Source organism: Salvelinus fontinalis, chromosome 31 (assembly GCF_029448725.1).
Source record: "Salvelinus fontinalis isolate EN_2023a chromosome 31, ASM2944872v1, whole genome shotgun sequence".
Classification (NCBI taxonomy): domain Eukaryota; kingdom Metazoa; phylum Chordata; class Actinopteri; order Salmoniformes; family Salmonidae; genus Salvelinus; species Salvelinus fontinalis.
This window is the reverse complement of record NC_074695.1, coordinates 15151161-15170268: the sequence shown is the minus strand read 5'-3', so window position 1 is coordinate 15170268 and position 19108 is coordinate 15151161. Positions and strand designations below refer to the sequence as shown.

Sequence of the window (19108 nt, the reverse complement as noted above, 5' to 3'; positions counted from 1 at the left end):
GGAATGGAGTTGCTAGGCAGATCTGAGGCCTTATAAATGGGCTGGCAACGTGGGGTCCTCTCTTTCCTTCATTCGCCATGACGCAAGACAGACCTCAGGATGGCGTTCTAGAAAGCTCCTGTTATAGCCCTTAGATATATCCAGCTCTGATTTTATTCGATATAGGTGTTAAAGACATCATAATGTTGTTATTTTAAACCAAGTTATATCAGTTTATATCAGTATATTGCGATTTTCGGGTATTTATTTGTGCTGCGTTCTAGTGAGTTGGGCACGTCTGGGCCACATGGCTAATGTTTACTGCTAATTCCAAAGTTGAAGGCGACAATCTACAACCGAGCAACGATTCTTTTGGAAAAAGGACAACTTGCCCAAGATTCTGATGGGAGCTCATCAAAAAGTAAGAACTATTTATGATGTTAATTCGTTGTTCTGTTGAAAAATGTAAAACTCATATTCCGCCATTATTTTCGGTGCGGTCTCGCTTTAACGCACGCTGTATGTCGTAGTAACGTTAATTTTAAAAATCTAACACAACGATTGCATTATTAACTAATGTATCTTTCATTTGCTGTCCAACCTGTATTTTTTTGTCAAGTTTATGATTAGTTACTGATTAGATTAGGTGCCTCTCCCAAGATTTCTCCCGACATATTGTTGTCAGCTTGGCTACTATTCTCATTGTATAACCACGATTTGTGCCGCTAAATATGCACATTTTCGAACAAACTCTATATGTATTGTGTAATATGATGTTATAGGACTGTCATCTGAAGAAGTTTGAGAAGGTTAGAGAAAAAAATAATATCTTTTGCTGGTTTATTCGTTATCGCTATTGTTGGCTTGAATCAATGCTGTTGTGTGGTTGGCTATTGTAGTAAGCTAATATAATGCTATATTGTGTTTTCGCTGTAAAACACTTAAAAAACTGAAATATTGGCTGGATTCATAAGATCTTTGTCTTTCATTTGCTGTACGCTGTGTATTTTTCATAAATGTTTTATGATGAGTATTTAGGTAATTCACGTTGGTCTCTGTAGTTATTCTAGTTGCTTTGGTGAGAGTTGTGATGGTGGCTGCAATGGTAAACTATGATTTATACCTGAAATATGCAAATTTTTCTAACAAAACATATGCTATACAATAAATATGTTATCAGACTGTCATCTAATGAAGTTGTTTCTTGGTTAGTGGCTATTTATATCTTTATTTGAACGAAATTGTGATAGCTTCCTATGCAGGGGAAAAAATGGTGGAGAAAAAAAAGTTGTGTCTTTTGCTATCGTGGTTAGCTAATAGATTTACATATTGTGTCTTCCCTGTAAAACATTTTAAAAATCAGAAATGATGGCTGGATTCACAAGATGTGTATCTTTCATCTGGTGTCTTGGACTTGTGATTTAATTATATTTAGATGCTAGTATTTACTTGTGACGCTATGCTAGGCTATGCTAGTCAGCTTTTTTACTGATGGGGCTGCTCCCGGATCCGGGATTGTGACCAAGTAGAAGTTTTAAAGAACAAGTTACAGGTCTGTGAGAGCCAGAAATGTTGCTTGTTTGTAGGTGACCAAATACTTATTTTCCACCATAATTTGCAAATAAATTCATAAAAAAATCCTAAAATGTGGATTTTCTGGATTTTTTTCCCTCATTTTGTCTGCCTCTCTCATCTTTTTAAGTGGGAGAACTTGCACAATTGGTGGCTGACTAAATACTTTTTTGCCCCACTGTATGTGTTGTCAATTCAATCATTAAAGCAACTAAAATGTATAACGTTATAGTTAGGAAATAAGTACTGAAGCAGCGCCTGGTGCCAGTCACAAGCTTTATTAACAGAGCAAAAAAAAGGAGAGAAAGTACAATGTCCAAAATAGATTTCAAACAAATATACATCTCAACCAAAAAAGCTACAAAAAAAATAACAGCTATAATAGCTATCAAATAATATCTCTGGAAGCTCCAGTACATTCACATTGTTTTCTATCTCTGGAAGCTCCGGTACATTCACATTGTTTTCTATCTCTGGAAGCTCCAGTACATTCACATTGTTTTCTATCTCTGGAAGCTCCGGTACATTCACATTGTTTTCTATCTCTGGAAGCTCCAGTACATTCACATTGTTTTGTGAATTCCCTCTTTTCTTCTCCCAAAGCTCCAATATCCATCTGTTCTGTGCTTTTCCTCTGTAACCTGGTACTCCACTGACTAAGAGCAGATGGCTCACACTGGACTCTGTCTGTCTGTGTGTATATCTGTCTGTCTGTCTGCCTGCATGTTGGTCTGCCTGTTTGACTGCCTGTCTGCTTGTCCGTTCGTCCGCCTGCCTGCTTGTTTGTCTGCCTGACACCTTCCTGTTCACGCAATCAGCCCTTATCCGTCAAGACCTCCTCTCCTCACGGCCGAGACAATGAGAAGTGTAATGACCCTCTGTTCATGCTATGATCCCATCAAATCCTCCTCTCTCTCAATCAGTCAGCTCCCGTTGGGCCTTAATCAAGAAGAGCACAAACACCGTTTGACCACTGATTTGCTCATGTTGCTACACCTTATAGTTGACACTCTGTAGTGCAGAAGGGATACAATTTTTTTCAGTAATGTCTGATATATTATCATGCTAGATTTTTTTTTTTAAATAGGTATTGAATTGTCTTGAGAGGCATTTTTACATCCCAACGTTAAAGCTTTGTCACACGTTGCACATTTCTCCAATTTGGACAAATCTACATGTTCCTAAATAGTAGTGATGTCACATCATGGTTGCATTCCGTTACTGTAACAGGTGAGAAAAATGGTTCGCTGATGATCAAAAAGCCAAGATACAGTACTGAAAAATATGAGATATGCACTGAAGAGTAGTTCAGGCCTTCTCATGATGAAGCTATTGTGATGAAACCAACCCCACCTTCCCCGAACCAAACAGTCAAGGGGTTCTGGGGAATCGAAGCAGCGTGTTGGAAGGGAGCGAGAGCCCCCCCGCCCGGGTCTCCACTCACATGACGGAGCAGCGTGTTGGAAGGGAGAGAAAGCCCCCCCGCCCGGGTCTCCACTCACATGACGGAGCAGCGTGTTGGAAGGGAGAGAAAGCCCCCCCGCCCGGGTCTCCACTCACATGACGGAGCAGCGTGTTGGAAGGGAGAGAAAGCCCCCCCGCCCGGGTCTCCACTCACATGACGGAGCAGCGTGTTGGAAGGGAGAGAAAGCCCCCCCGCCCGGGTCTCCACTCACATGACGGAGCAGCGTGTTGGAAGGGAGAGAAAGCCCCCCCGCCCGGGTCTCCACTCACATGACGGAGCAGCGTGTTGGAAGGGAGAGAAAGCCCCCCCGCCCGGGTCTCCACTCACATGACGGAGCAGCGTGTTGGAAGGGAGAGAAAGCCCCCCCGCCCGGGTCTCCACTCACATGACGGAGCAGAGTGTTGGAAGGGAGAGAAAGCCCCCCCGCCCGGGTCTCCACTCACATGACGGAGCAGCGTGTTGGAAGGGAGAGAAAGCCCCCCCGTCCGGGTCTCCACTCACATGACGGAGCAGCGTGTTGGAAGGGAGCGAGAGCCCCCCCCGCCCGGGTCTCCACTCACATGACGGAGCAGCGTGTTGGAAGGGAGCGAGAGCCCCCCCCCGCCCGGGTCTCCACTCACATGACAGAGCAGAGTGTTGGAAGGGAGAGAAAGCCCCCCCGCCCGGGTCTCCACTCACATGACGAAGCAGCGTGTTGGAAGGGAGCGAGAGCCCCCCCCGCCCGGGTCTCCACTCACATGACAGAGCAGAGTGTTGGAAGGGAGAGAAAGCCCCCCCGTCCGGGTCTCCACTCACATGACGGAGCAGAGTGTTGGAAGGGAGCGAGAGCCCCCCCCGCCCGGGTCTCCACTCACATGACAGAGCAGAGTGTTGGAAGGGAGAGAAAGCCCCCCCGCCCGGGTCTCCACTCACATGACAGAGCAGAGTGTTGGAAGGGAGAGAAAGCCCCCCCCCCGCCCGGGTCTCCACTCACATGACAGAGCAGAGTGTTGGAAGGGAGAGAAAGCCCCCCCGCCCGGGTCTCCACTCACATGACAGAGCAGAGTGTTGGAAGGGAGAGAAAGCCCCCCCCCCCCCGCCCGGGTCTCCACTCACATGACAGAGCAGAGTGTTGGAAGGGAGAGAAAGCCCCCCCGCCCGGGTCTCCACTCACATGACGGAGCAGCGTGTTGGAAGGGAGCGAGAGCCCCCCCCGCCCGGGTCTCCACTCACATGACGGAGCAGAGTGTTGGAAGGGAGCGAAAGCCCCCCCCCGCCCGGGTCTCCACTCACATGACGGAGCAGAGTGTTGGAAGTGAGAGACAGCCCCCCCCCACCCGGGTCTCCACTCACATGACGGAGCAGAGTGTTGGAAGGGAGCGAAAGCCCCCCCCCCCGCCCGGGTCTCCACTCACATGACGGAGCAGCGTGTTGGAAGGGAGCGAAAGCCCCCCCCCCCGCCCGGGTCTCCACTCACATGACGGAGCAGCGTGTTGGAAGGGAGCGAGAGCCCCCCCGCCCGGGTCTCCACTCACATGACGGAGCAGAGTGTTGGAAGGGAGCGAAAGCCCCCCCCCGCCCGGGTCTCCACTCACATGACGGAGCAGAGTGTTGGAAGTGAGCGAAAGCCCCCCCCTGCCCGGGTCTCCACTCACATGACGGAGCAGAGTGTTGGAAGTGAGCGAAAGCCCCCCCCCCGCCCGGGTCTCCACTCACATGACGGAGCAGAGTGTTGGAAGGGAGAGAAAGCCCCCGCCCGGGTCTCCACTCACATGACGGAGCAGAGTGTTGGAAGGGAGAGAAAGCCCGCCCGCCCAGGTCTCCACTCACATGACGGAGCAGAGTTTTGGAAGGGAGCGAAAGCCCCCCCGCCCGGGTCTCCACTCACATGACGGAGCAGCGTGTTGGAAGTGAGAGAAAGCCCCCCCGCCCGGGTCTCCACTCACATGACGGAGCAGAGTGTTGGAAGTGAGAGAAAGCCCGCCCGCCCGGGTCTCCACTCACATGACGGAGCAGCCCTTGGTCTTCTCCTTCTTGAAGGAGCGGCTGGGGAGGTGGAGGAGCCTCTTTGAGAGGCGTCGAGTGGGGCTGGGCTTGGGGAGGGGCTGGAGCTTGTTGATGCAAGCCAGAGAGGCCGTACGGAAGACACTGTGGATACTCTTCTCTGAGGTGAACGCTGAACACTCCAGGTAGGCCTCAGTACCAAGCTGCTTGGCCATGGAGGAACCCTGGGGAGAAAGAGGAGAGCGGCTGAGAGCTTATTCTGCTCCACACAATAGATTTCACCATACATCTCTATCTGAACAGGTGTGTGTGTGTGTGTGTGTGTGTGTGTGTGTGTGTGTGTGTGTGTGTGTGTGCGTGCGTGCGTGCGTGCGTGCGTGCGTGCGTGCGTCAAGGTTTCCGTTAGGAAAATGTGGCACCGGACATTGACCTGCAACATTTTATTTTACCAGACATTTGACTAATTGACCGGACCCATTTGCATTGGGTGTGTAACCTGATTAGGGCGTCCACCCATGGTGCTCAGAACGACCGAAATCACATTTAGATTACGGTAATTCATTCTTACTAATGTGTGCTTTGAAGATGTTAGAATACCTGTCCACATTTAGTTTTCCTCAGACAACAAGACACATAACGAACCGCTAAATCACTAGCCTGTCAATCTACTATAGTAGAAAAGGTTAGGCTACCTATTCCAAACAGACTCTGGGATAGTTGTGGGACGATAGATCCCAAATTTATACAACCAGGCTACATACAAAAAAAAAGTCTGATGCAACAGATTAGAAGGTTTAGCTTAAAATGTTGATAAACTATTATTTATTCACATTATAAAGCAGTAGGCTACGCTCAGATGTGCGTTCCATAATAGAATTAGCAGGAAAACAGCGTTGTGCCTCTACATATCTATTAGAACATTCAGCATATGTTTTCAAAATACATACTCCCTCAAGCAATATCGCAAAGTGGTGTGTGATGCACTAATGAAACCTCCCTTCTGTTGCTGTTTGATGCCGCATTCAAAACAACTGGGAACTTAGAAATATAAGAGTTCTGTCTTCAGTGCGTTCAAGACAACTGGGAAAATAACGAGGTCTGACTGGGAAAAATCCAACTCGGAATTAAAACTCTGGACTTTCCGACCTGAAGATCACTGACGCCATGATTTGACCTCGTATTTTTCAGAGTTCCCAGTTGTCTTGAAAGCACCACAAGATGTTGCAGCAGCAGTAGCTCTCGCGCTGTCTGACAGATTTTCCACTCAAAGGCTCTGTATCTGCATGCTGTACATGTGTGATAAATAAGACAGCCTACATAACTAATATAGGCTACTGTACACACGTGCCAATTTAATTCCACAAAATTATGCACATCAACCTATAGACCGATAAGCATGACCAGTCAAATTTATTTCCATCGACTGGTATTTCCATCAATGAAGAGGCTAAAAAGCATAATTTGGCAATGTTTTTTCTCTTCTTCTCCCGGACAATTCGCCGCCAGCAATTTTTATCTGCTTTAAAAAAAAAAAAGTGAACAAAAGCCGACTATTACCGGCTAACGAAAACCCTGGCCTATGTGTGTCCTCTCAGTCTCACCTGCTCATGGGTGATGGGGACCTGTTTCTGATTGGACAGCTCCATCAGGGTGCAGACGTCTGTGCGCAGGTCGGTCTTACAGCCAATGAGAAGGATGCGTGTGCTGGGGCAGAAATCTAAGATCTCTGTCTTCCACTGGAGAGGCAACAGAGCAGATATTTACCCACATGATAATGAACAAGTCATGATTTGGGGTAGTTAACCAAATTACAAATGTAATTTCCCTCATGATTACCAAGATAAATAGTCTTACGGACCTGGTGAATCACATAGCTATAAACTAGAAAGCAACAATACGTTGCCTAGTCTCTGTTTTGAATAGCACGTTTTGAAAAGCCCAATAAAAGCCAGATGATTTGAGCCTGGTAGCTGGATTGAAATAATCTCTGAGGACTTGCAGACAGTTAGGAATAGTGTTTAGAGAGAGAAAAGAGAGAGAAAAGAGAGCGACAGAAAGATAAAGTGAGAGATGGGAGCCATTACCTTCTTGAGCCCACAGTCGAAGGTGTCTGGGCGGCTGATGTCAAAACAGAGGAGCACCGCGTCAGAATCACTGTAACAGAGAGGCCTCACATTGTCATAGTAGGGAGAACCTAGAGGAGAGGACAGAGACTTGTTAACAGACGCCCACAACAACATTCAGATGCAGTAGAGGGAAGAACATACAGGAAAACAGAAATAGTTTGGTCTAACACCCTCACCAAATACTGTCCAAGGTAAATAATAGTAGACTGTTTTCTTTTAACTATATAATGCAGAAAGGAGACATATCCACGAAGAAACAACATTTAGTTGAGCGCAGTAGAGACAGAGAGAGAGAGAGAGACAGAGAGAGAGAGAGAGAGAGAGAGAGAGAGAGAGAGAGAGAGAGAGAGAGAGAGAGAGAGAGAGAGAGAGAGAGAGAGAGAGAGAGAGAGAGAGAGAGAGAGAGACCACAGTCGAAGGTGTATTATTACTGTTGGTCCCACCATTTATTTATATATAAATATATATATATTTTGTATATATATACATATATATTTGATTTTGATTTTTCGATATGTATACTTTGACAATGTAAGTAATAATGAACTTGCCATGTCAATAAAGTCAATTGAATTGAATTGAATTGAATTGAGAGAGAGAGAGAGAGAGAGAGAGAGAGAGAGAGAGAGAGAGAGAGAGAGAGAGAGAGAGAGACAGAGAGAGAGAGAGACAGAGAGAAAGGGAGAGAGAGAGACAGAGAGACAGAGAGACGGAGAGAGAGACAGAGAGACAGAGAGACAGAGAGAGAGAGAGAAAGAGAGACAGAGAGAGAGAGAGAGACAGAGAGACAGAGAGACAGAGAGACAGAGAGACAGAGACAGAGACAGAGAGACAGAGAGACAGAGAGAGAGAGAGAGAGAGAGAGAGAGAGAGAGAGAGAGAGAGAGAGAGAGAGAGAGAATGGAACATAAAAATTAGACATACCAATTAGGATCTGGCTAAAAATACCTGAATCACTTATAGAACCCATTGCCCTTTATGGTTGTGAGGTCTGGGGTCCGCTCACCAACCAATAATTCACAAAATGGGACAAACACCAAATTGAGACTCTGCATGCAGAATTCTGAAAAATGTCCTCCGTATACAACATAAAACACCAAATAATGGTTGCAGAGTAGAATTAGGCCGATACCCGCTAATTATCAAAATCAAGAAAAGAGCCATTAAATTCTACAACCACCTAAAAGGAAGCGATTCCCAAACCTTCCATAACAAAGCCATCACCTACAGAGAGATGAACCTGGAGAAGAGTCCCCTAAGCAAGCTGGTCCTGGGGCTCTGTTCACAAACACAAACACACCCCACAGAGCCCCAGGACAGCAACACAATTAGACACAACCAAATCATGAGAAAACAAAAAGATAATTACTTGAAACATTTGAAAGAATTAACAAAAAAACTGATGAAACTAGAATGCTATTTGGCTCTAAACAGAGAGTACACAGTGGTAGAATACCTGACCACTGTGACTGACCCTAAACAGAGAGTACACAGTGATAGATTACCTGACCACTGTGACTGACCCTAAACAGAGAGTACACAGTGGTAGAATACCTGACCACTGTGACTAACCCTAAACAGAGAGTACACAGTGGTAGAATACCTGACCACTGTGACTGACCCTAAACAGAGAGTACACAGTGGTAGAATACCTGACCACTGTGACTGACCCAAACTTAAGGAAAGCTTTGACTATGTACAGACTCGGTGAGCATTGCCTTGCTATTGAGAGAGGCCGCCGTAGGCAAACCTGGCTCTCAAGAGAAGATCGGCTATGGGCACACTGCCCATAAAATAAGGTGGAAACTGAATGCACTTCCTAACCTCCTGTCAGGTTGTGCGCTACTGGTGTAGAAGTCAGGTGCAGGAGAGCAGAGAGTTGTGATCAGACACACTTTATTTGGCAGAAGCAACAACAGACGGACGTAACCGCGTCAAACAAACCTCCAGCCAAAGGCACAAGTGAAAAGCGCAACAAAGTCACAACGATGCAAAATGTTTAACAATAAACATACTACGGGTTGAACATGGTACCCGGAGAAAAACCAGCCTGGCGCGTCACACAAAACACGTAACAAAAACAATTCCACACAAAGACATGGGGGGGAACAGAGGGAATATATATGTAGTGTGATTAGGGAATGTAAACCAGGTGTGCGGGGAAACAAGACAAAACACATGGAACAATGAAAAGTGGAGCGGCGATGGCTAGAAGGCCGGTGACGTCGACCACCGAACGAACAAGGAGAGGAGTCGACTTCGGCAGAAGTGACACCTCCTGACAAATGTATGACCATATTAGAGACACATATTTTCCAATGATTAAACAGATCCAAAGAATTTGAAAACAAACCAGATTTTGATCAACTCCCATATCTACTGGGTGAAATACCACAGTGTGCCATCACAGCAGCAAGATTTGTGACATGTTGCCACAAGAAAAAGGCAACCAGTGAAGAACAAACACCATTGTAAATACAACCCATATTTATGTTTATTTATTTTCCCTTTTGTACTTTAACCATTTGCACATTGTTACAACACTGTATATATACATAATATGTAATGTCTTTATTCTTTTGGAACTTCTGTGAGTGTAATGTTTACTGTTAATTTTTATTGTTTATTTCACCTTTGTATATTATCTACCTCACTTGCTTTGGCAATGTTAATATATGTTTCCCATGCCTATAAAGCCCCTTGAATTGAATTGAGTGAGATAGAGAGAGACAGACAGAGACAAGGAGACATATAGGGAGAGACAGAAAAAGAGGACAGAGACCAGGGGTAATCTCTGAGGGGTATCACTTCTCATGCTGAGAAGTACTTTGCTGTCCCTTTCCCCTCTCTTTTTTCTCTCCTCTCCTATCCTCCTCATCTGCACTCCTCTCCTCCTCCTCTCATCCTCCTCTCCTCTCCTATCCTCCTCATCTGCTCTCCTCTCCTCCTCCTCTCATCCTCCTCTCCTCCCTATGCTCCTCCTCTCCTCTCCTATCCTCCTCATCTGCTCTCCTCTCCTCCTCCTCTCCTCCTCCTCTCCTCCCTATGCTCCTCCTCTCCTCTCCTATCCTCCCTATCCTCCTCCTCTCTTATCCTCCTCATCTCCTCTCCTATCCTCCTCTCCTCCCTATCCTCCTCTCCTCTCCCATCCTCCTCCTCTCCTCCCTATCCTCCTCCTCTCCTCTCCTATCCCCTCTCCTCCTCTCCTCTCCCATCCTCCTCCTCTCCTCCCTATCCTCCTCATCTCCTCCCCATCCTCCTATCGTCTCCTCCCCTCCTCTCCTCTCCTCCCTTATCCACCTCGCCTCTCCTCCCCATCCTTCTCTCCTCCCATCTCCTCTCATCTCCTCTCCTCCTTTATCCTTCTCTCCTCTCCCCTATTGGTGTTTCAGAGTGGGAAAAGATGACAATCAAGACACTAAATCCACATTGATATTTTTATCACTGGATTAAACAAGTGGAACAGAACAGTGAGGCTGGCTGGGAGCAGCAGAGCAGGCAGACGCTCCCACTCATGTACTCGGAATCCTTAAGCAACTACCCCCCCCCCCCCCCCCCCCCTCGCCCCCTCTACACACCCCCTAGTCTTCCCTCCACTCAGCACAGCGTAATACCTCCAGTCCCTCTGCCGTTACCACAGCAACAGCCTTGGAATCCTCCATCTGCATCAGGCGTTCCTCCCACCCCTCCTTAAAGGCTGGCCGCAACTGCCAATCATCTTACACACTGCTGTCCACCCACCTGCCCAGCTATCGCTCTACACAATTCTCTGTTAAAACAATGTTGGGGCACACACACATGCATGGAAACGCATGCTATCACGTATGCAGGTACACACAGTCACACATGCACTCACACAGCGGCACGCACACAGTCACACAGCCACACACACAAACAAACACGTCTTGGTTACTTGAGTCTCTCGCTCTTGTTTATTGATTATATTTGTTATATTTGGCGGAAGGTGATTCTTATCTCTTCATCTAATGAGAAATGAGAGGCTTAGATGGATAACTCTGATTAAAAAGGACTTCCGGCCTCCCGGGTGGCGCAGTGGTCTAGGGCACTGCATCGCAGCGTTAGCTGCGCCACCAGAGACTCTGGGTTCGCGCCCAGGCTCTGTCGCAGCCGGCCGCGACCGGGAGGTCCGTGGGGCGACGCACAATTGGCTTAGCGTCGTCCGGGTTAGGGAGGGTTTGGCCGGTAGGGATATCCTTGTCTCATCGCGCACCAGCGACTCCTGTGGCGGGCCGGGCGCAGTGCGCATTAACCAAGGGGGCCAGGTGCACGGTGTTTCCTCCGACAGTTGGTGCGGCTGGCTTCCGGGTTGGATGTGCGCTGTGTTAAGAAGCAGGTTGGTTGGGTTGTGTTTCGGAGGACGCATGGCTTTCGACCTTCGTCTCTCCCGAGCCCGTACGGGAGTTGTAGCGATGAGACAAGATAGTAATTACTAGCAATTGGATACCACGAAAATTGGGGAAAAGGGGGTAAAATAAAAAATAAAAAAAATAAAAAAAGGACTTCCAATGGGTATCTAATGGATAGAATATATCTATCTTTCCCCTTAGGGTTATGTACACCATATACACTGGAACACATTCCTAATATTGAGCTGCACCCCCTTTTGCCCTCAGTACAGCCTCAATTCATCAGGGCATGGACTCTACAAGGTGTTGAAAGCATTCCACAGGGATGCTGGTCCATGTTGACTCCAATGCTTCCCACGGTTGTGTCAAGTTGGCTGGATGTCCTTTGGGTGATGGACCATTATTGATACACACGGGAAACTGTTGAGTGTGAAAAACCCAGCAGCGTTGCAGTTCTTGACACAAACCGGTGCTCCTGGCACCTACTACCATACCCCGTTCAAAGGCACATACATATTTTGTCTTGCCAATTTACCCTCTAAATGACACACATACACAATCCATTGTCTCAATTGTCTCAAGGCTTAAAAATCCTTCCTCAACCTGTCTCCCCCCTTCATCTACACCAGTTATTCCCAAACTGGTGTGCGCCATGCCGTCGGGGGTACGCCAAATAAAATAAAAAATTCCACATTTTAAGAGTCCATTTATATTTTCCAACGGGACTATATAAACTCAGCAAGAACAAAAAAACGTCCTCTCACTGTCAACTGCGTTTATTTTCTGCAAACTTAACATGTGTAAATATTTGTATGAACATAACGAGATTCAACAACTGAGACATAAACTGAACAAGTTCCACAGACATGTGACTAACAGAAATGGAATAATGTGTTCCTGAACAAAGGGGGGTCAACATCAAAAGTAACAGTCAGTATCTGGTGTGGCCACCAGCTGCATTAAGCACTGCAGTGCATCTCCTCCTCATGAACTGCACCAGATTTGCCAGTTCTTGCTGTGCTCTTCCACCAAGGCCCCTGCAAGTTCCCGGACATTTCTGGGGGGAATGGCCCTAGCCCTCACCCTCCGATCCAACAGGTCTCAGACGCACAGAATGAGCAGTATGGCTGGTGGCATTGTCATGTTGGAGGGTCATGTCAGGATGAGCCTGCAGGAAGGGTACCACATGAGGGAGGAGGATGTCTTCCCTGTAACGCACAGCATTGAGATTGCCTGCAATGACAACAAGCTCAGTCCGATGATGCTGTGACACACCACCCCAGACCATGACGGACCCTCCACCTCCAAATCAATCCCGCTCCAGAGTACAGGCCTCGGTGTGACGCTCATTCCTACGACGATAAACTCGAACATCGACCATCACCCCTGATGAGACAAAACAGTGAGTCGTCAATGAAGAGCACTTTTTGCCAGTCTTGTCTAGTCCAGCGACGGTGGGTTTGTGCCCATAGGCGACGTTGTTGCTGGTGATGTCTGGTGAGGACCTGCCTTACAACAGGCCTACAAGCCCTCAGTCCAGCCTCTCTCAGCCTATTGCGGACAGTCTGAGCACTGATGGAGGGATTGTGCGTTCCTGGTTTAACTCTGGCAGTTGTTGCCATCCTGTACCTGTCCCGCAGCTGTGATGTTCGGATGTACCAATCCTGTGCAGGTGTTGCTACACGTGATCTGCCACTGCGAGGATGATCAGCTGTCTGTCCTGTCTCCCTGTAGCGCTGTCTTAGGCATCTCACAGTATGGACATTGCAATTTATTACCCTGGCCACATCTGCAGTCCTTATGTCTCCTTTCAGCATGCCTAAGGCACGTTTACGCAGATGAGCAGGGACCCTAGGCATCTTTCTTTTGGTGTTTTTGATAGTCAGTAGAAAAGCCTCTTTAGTGTCCTAAGTTTTCATAACTGTGACCTCATTGTCTACCGTCTGTAAGCTGTTAGTGTCTTAACGACCGTTCCACAGGTGCATGTTCATTAATTGTTTATGATTCATTGAACAAGCATGGGAAACAGTGGTTAAACCCTTTACAATGAAGATCTGTGAAGTTATTTGGATTTTTACGAATTATCTTTGAAAGACAGGGTCCTGAAAAGGGGTTTATTTGGGTGAGTTTTTTTCCCTCGCCTGAGTATCCTCGTTTCACTGCCAAAAATAAAATTAATCCATCTAGGGTTCAGCGAAATAACAACACAATGTCAAATACGGGTAGCCTCGACAAATAATTAACATCCAATCACATTAATCGTTACTCTCTCGCGGGAATTCCACTAACGGTCCGTATGTAGCCAAACGTAGCTGCTGCTCAGTCCGTTTGCTCGAAAATGGATAAATGGTTAAAAAAAGTAAGGCCCGTGTCCATAGAGACACATACCAGCTCTACTGGTAGTACTGCTACTACCAGCAGTACTACACCTGCACCTGTCGACGACACAAGTTGTTCTGCTTCCACAAGCACATCCAATGCTAGCATTAGTACTTCTACATTTGTTGTTAGCCCAGCAGGCATGGACACTGCCAGTTGTGAATCTGATGCAGCGGAGGAGCTACTGCCCCCTTACCCGGGAAAGCACCGAACAACAGACAGGGACGTTGGACCATGGAAGAGGCGCAAACATGATGAGTACTACAATGATTTAGGGTTCACTTACATTATTTTGGGAGTAGCGCCTTTCCTCAGACACAGTGTGTTATATGTGCAAAAGCACTATCTCACAACTCAATGAAATCTTCACTCTTGCGCAGACATTTAGAAACAAAACATGCCAATCTGAAAAATAAGCCACAGGAGTTTTTTGAGCAAGAATTAAGATGACTTTCGAGTAGTAAGACATGTATAAAAGCAACAGATACCACTAATAAGAAGGGGCTAGAAGCATCTATTTGGTGAGCTACCGAGTGGCTAGGACAGGCAAACTGTCCTAGCCACTGTTTCCCCATACTATTGTGGAAGACTTCATTCTTCCTGCTGCCGCGGATATGGCTGGGACAATGCTGGGGGAAAAGGCCCCAAAAAATATACAGACAATGTTTTCATCAAACAACACTGTTTCACGACGCATCAGTGAATTGGCAGGAGATGTTTTGAAACAATTACTGCTTCGGCATACAAGCCAGTGAATTCTATGCATTACAGCTGGATGAGTCAACAGACGTGGCAGGCCTGACACAGCTCCTGGTATATGTCCATCACATTTATGGGGGGTCAATTAAGGAAGACATCCTTTTCTGCAAACCATTGGAAACCAGGACAACAGGAGAGGATATTTTTAAAGTACTGGACAGCTTTGTGACATCAAATGGACTTTGGTGGTCAAGATGTGTTGATATTTATACTGATGGCGCAAAAGCCATGACAGGGAGACATAGTGGAGTGGTAACGCGCGTGCAAGCAGTTTCTCCCGACGCCACGTGGGTACACTGCAGCATCCACCAAGAGGCTCTTGCTGCCAAGGGAATGCCTGACAGCTTGAAAGACGTTTTGGACACTACAGTGAAAATGATTAACTTTGTTAAAGCAAAGCCCCTGAACTCTCGTGTATTTTCTGCACTATACAATGATATGGGCAGCGACCATGTAACACTTTTACAACATTTAGAAGTGCGCTGGTTATCAAGGGGCAAAGTATTGACTCTTTTTTTTAAATCGAGAGACGAGCTTAAAGTTTTCTTTACTGAGCATAATTTTCACTTGTCTGACCGCTTGCATGATGACGAGTTTCTCACACGACTGACCTATCTGGGTGATGTTTTTTCTCACTTGAATGATCTGAATCTAGAATTACAGGGACTCTCCGCAACTATATTCAATGTGCGGGACAAAATTGAGGCTATGATTAAGAAGTTAGAGCTCTTTTCTGTCTGCATTAACAAGGACAACACACAGGTCTTTCCATCATTGTATGAGTTTTTGTGTGCAAATGAACTCAATCTTACAGACAATGTCAAATGTGATATAGCGAAGTACCTGAGAGAGTTTGGTGCGCAATTACACAGGTACTTTCCCGAAACGGATGACACAGATAACTGGAATCTTTCATGCCCTGCCTCCAGTCCACTTACCGATATCTGAACAAGAGAGCCTCATCAAAATTGCAACAAGCGGTTCTGTAAAAATGTAATTTAATCAGAAGCCACTGCCAGATTTCTGGATTGGGCTGCGCTCAGTATCCTGCCTTGGCAAATCGCACTGATGCCCTTTACAACCACATACCTATGTGAGAGGGCATTCTCAGCCCTCTCACATATGCCAAGAGTGTGCAAACCTGCCATCAAGGCAAAGAATCTCAAATCTAAAATATATTTTGATTTGTTTAACACTTTTTTGGTTACTACATAATTCCATATGTGTTATTTCATAGTTTTGATGTCTTCACTATTATTCTACAATGTAGAAAATGTTAAAAAATAAAGAAAAACCCTTGAATGAGTAGGTGTTCTAAAACTTTTGACCAGTACTGTATATTCTGTTCTCAAATGTGAAACTGGAAGGAGGGCCCCTCAACAAGGTCTTACTTAGGGCTCTAAGAAGCTTGGTATAATGTAGGTCACCGTGGCCAGTTCATATAGATCCATGATTCTTAAAATGTTTAATGTACCACCAAGTTCGTTTTGCTCTGCCTGGAGTATACCCCTGAACTAGTGATAGAGGATATAGGTTGATGATATAGGATGAGAGGATGTAGTTACCTGACGTGTCCCACAGACTGAGCTCCACACGCTGCTCCTCTAGTTCCAGACACGCTGTGTAGTTCTCAAACACCGTGGGCACATAAGTCTGAGGAGAGGAATGACATAGCAGTCTGTTAATATCCTCCCTGCTACAAGTGATGGACTTTATTTTCATAATTCAGATCTACATTAAAATGAAATACAGTCATCTAATACGAAAATAGTAAACATTTGAGTGTAAATGAATTAGTAGGCTAGCCCAATAAAAATGAATGGAAAAAATGGTGCATGATCCTATCTGCCTTTTTCAATGTGGTGATGAAACCCATTTCAATGTGGTGATGAAACCCATTTCAAAGTGGTGATGAAACCCATTTCAAAGTGGTGATGAAACCCATTTCAATGTGGTGATGAAACCCATTTCAATGTGGTGATGAAACCCATTTCAAAGTGGTGATGAAACCCATTTCAATGTGGTGATGAAACCCATTTCAATGTGGTGATGAAACCCATTTCAAAGTGGTGATGAAACCCATTTCAATGTGGTGATGAAATCCATTTTAATGTGGTGATGATCAGAAGCCTACAGTAGAACATGTGATATAATCCAATGTGAAAACTGTGAATTATTGGACATGCGCATCATGTAGTAGATACAGGCATCCTGGCCCGAAGCGGATGATGCTCTATCAGAAATTAATCCATCGTCAGTTTATTTCCAACTTTTAAAAGAGCCGTTTATGAGGCTGATCAAATCCTCAGAAACATGTGCTCAATCAATATGGAAGCTTTGCAGAACATGTATAATGTGTATCTTAAAATGATAGTATTGCAACAGGAGAACAAATATTCGCATACCTCTGGATAACAATCCTTCGCGAGGACTTGCAACATCGCAGTTTTTCCGCATTGAACATCTCCAACAAGAACCAGTTTACATCTCACCACCAACGGCTGTGGATTTCTCCTTTCCTTCATATTTGTAACAGTCAAGAACACACGTCTTTATTAAAGAAAAAGGCTAAAAACGCGAAATCCAAAAGAAAAGCGTCCTTGTTAGCGGTAGAGCACCGTAGCCTATTCTGAAGTGTGGTCTAGTCCTAGAAGGATGCTTGCATTTGATGTAATGAGAGTCAACACAGCGGCTCTTTATAGTGCGCGCCAACAGCCAATGGGCGCGCGGTTTTCCTGACTTTCATGTATTTATTTCACAGCCCCAGAGTTCTATTGTCCCTGGCCGCTGAAATTAAATGGGTTATTTTGCCTTATGCCAGGTAGTTAAAGAAATACAATTTTAAACCGAAATAATCCACATAAAAGTATTATTACTTGGTTTATGTACAAGACAGTTTTTCTCTAGGGCTTAAAGTCAAGATGCCAATACATGTGCTGGAGAGATCCAAGTCCAACACAAATCTGAAAGAAAAAACACAAACTTTGTAACCATAAACCTCACTATTTCAAATGGCAGTTGTTTTAGCCTACATGTTCATTTGCATTTCATTAGACTCAAATAATACATGCAGGCTACAGTATTAGCATGTTGGTCGCTCATTAAATCAAGTTGGTATAATATTCCTCAGGACATTCAGTATGGTCTGATCTGTTGCTCTAGATCTAGGCTTTAAGGTCACCAATTAAATCATTAGATTGACTTAACTCTGCAAGATCCATAGATCAAAGAACTCTTAGAAAAAAAAGGTGCTATCTAGAACCTTGAAAGGGTTCTTCGACTGCCCTAATAGGAGAACCCTTTGAATAACCCTTTTTGGTTCCAGGTAGAACTCTTTTGGGTTCCATGAAGAACCCCTTCCACAGAGGGTTCTACCTGAAACAAAAAAGGGTTCTCCTATGGGGACAGCCAAAGAACCCATTTGGAACCTTTTTTTCTAGGCATCAGGGCTGAAGACAATAGTCAACAGACGATTTCCACTGTTAGATAATTAGTCTGCTTTCATCAGACCCACAGGCTCAAATCACTGGAAAGAGTTGTGGGATGGACTAAATCTAATTTGTCTGCAGAAATAATGACAGTGATTAAGTTTTCAAAGTAATCTAAACCATCACTTCCCAACCCTCTTCTCGGGGACCACCAGACATTTCACATCATTTTGTTGTAGCCCGGAACTGGCACAACTGATTCCATTAGTCAAGGGCTTGGTGATAGTTGCCTAATGGAATCAGGTATGCCAGTTTAGGGCTTGGTGATAGTTGCCTAATGGAATCAGGTATGCCAGTTTAGGGCTTGGTGATAGTTGCCTAATGGAATCAGGTATGCCAGTTTAGGGCTTGGTGATAGTTGCCTAATGGAATCAGGTATGCCAGTTTAGGGCTTGGTGATAGTTGCCTAATGGAATCAGGTATGCCAGTTTAGGGCTTGGTGATAGTTGCCTAATGGAATCAGGTATGCCAGTTTAGGGCTCGTGGTCCCAGAGGAGACGGTCGGGAATTAATGAACCATGTTTTTTCAACGAGTAGTTTGAGCTCCAATCCTTGATTTGTCATCCATATATTTAACTTTAATTGTCAACTCACAAAATAAATAGCTGATAAGAGAAACCAATGTTAGGTTCGTCATGAGGATCTGTTGACTCTTCCCAATAGATTCCATTTGCATTGACTCTTTGTGATTGTCATGGAAGCCCTGTGATCCAGGAGTTTGTGTATCATGGGGTTGTGATCTTAGTATTGTTTGTCTATCTGACAGCAAATGAAGTGGATTTTCACAAGTCGGATCTAATTGAGCTCAACACCTAAAAACCTCCTGGCTTTATCCCAATAACTCGTACCCATGGGTAACCGGCCCTTAGTTTGTCACAGTTGAATCTTTCAAATCCATTGATGAAAAAAATACTTATTTCGTTTTTTTGCAACTAGCAATTGACTATAATCGCTAACTAATTAAATTTTAACCCATATCTGTATTCAGGA

At 45.4% G+C, this 19108-nt stretch overlaps 1 protein-coding gene across 1 annotated transcript; it reads right to left on the bottom strand.

The window, feature by feature from the left end:
* Window positions 1–4464: 4464 nt before the first annotated feature.
* LOC129829630 (rho-related GTP-binding protein Rho6-like) lies at window positions 4465–17304 on the bottom strand. The gene is made up of 5 exons (XM_055891438.1): window positions 17036–17304; window positions 16196–16283; window positions 7084–7193; window positions 6601–6735; window positions 4465–5223 (listed from the first exon to the last, which is right to left on the bottom strand). The coding sequence occupies exons 1-5, from the start codon at window positions 17153–17155 to the stop codon at window positions 4996–4998; spliced, it is 681 nt and encodes a 226-aa protein (XP_055747413.1). The 5' UTR covers window positions 17156–17304; the 3' UTR covers window positions 4465–4995.
* Window positions 17305–19108: the final 1804 nt, after the last annotated feature.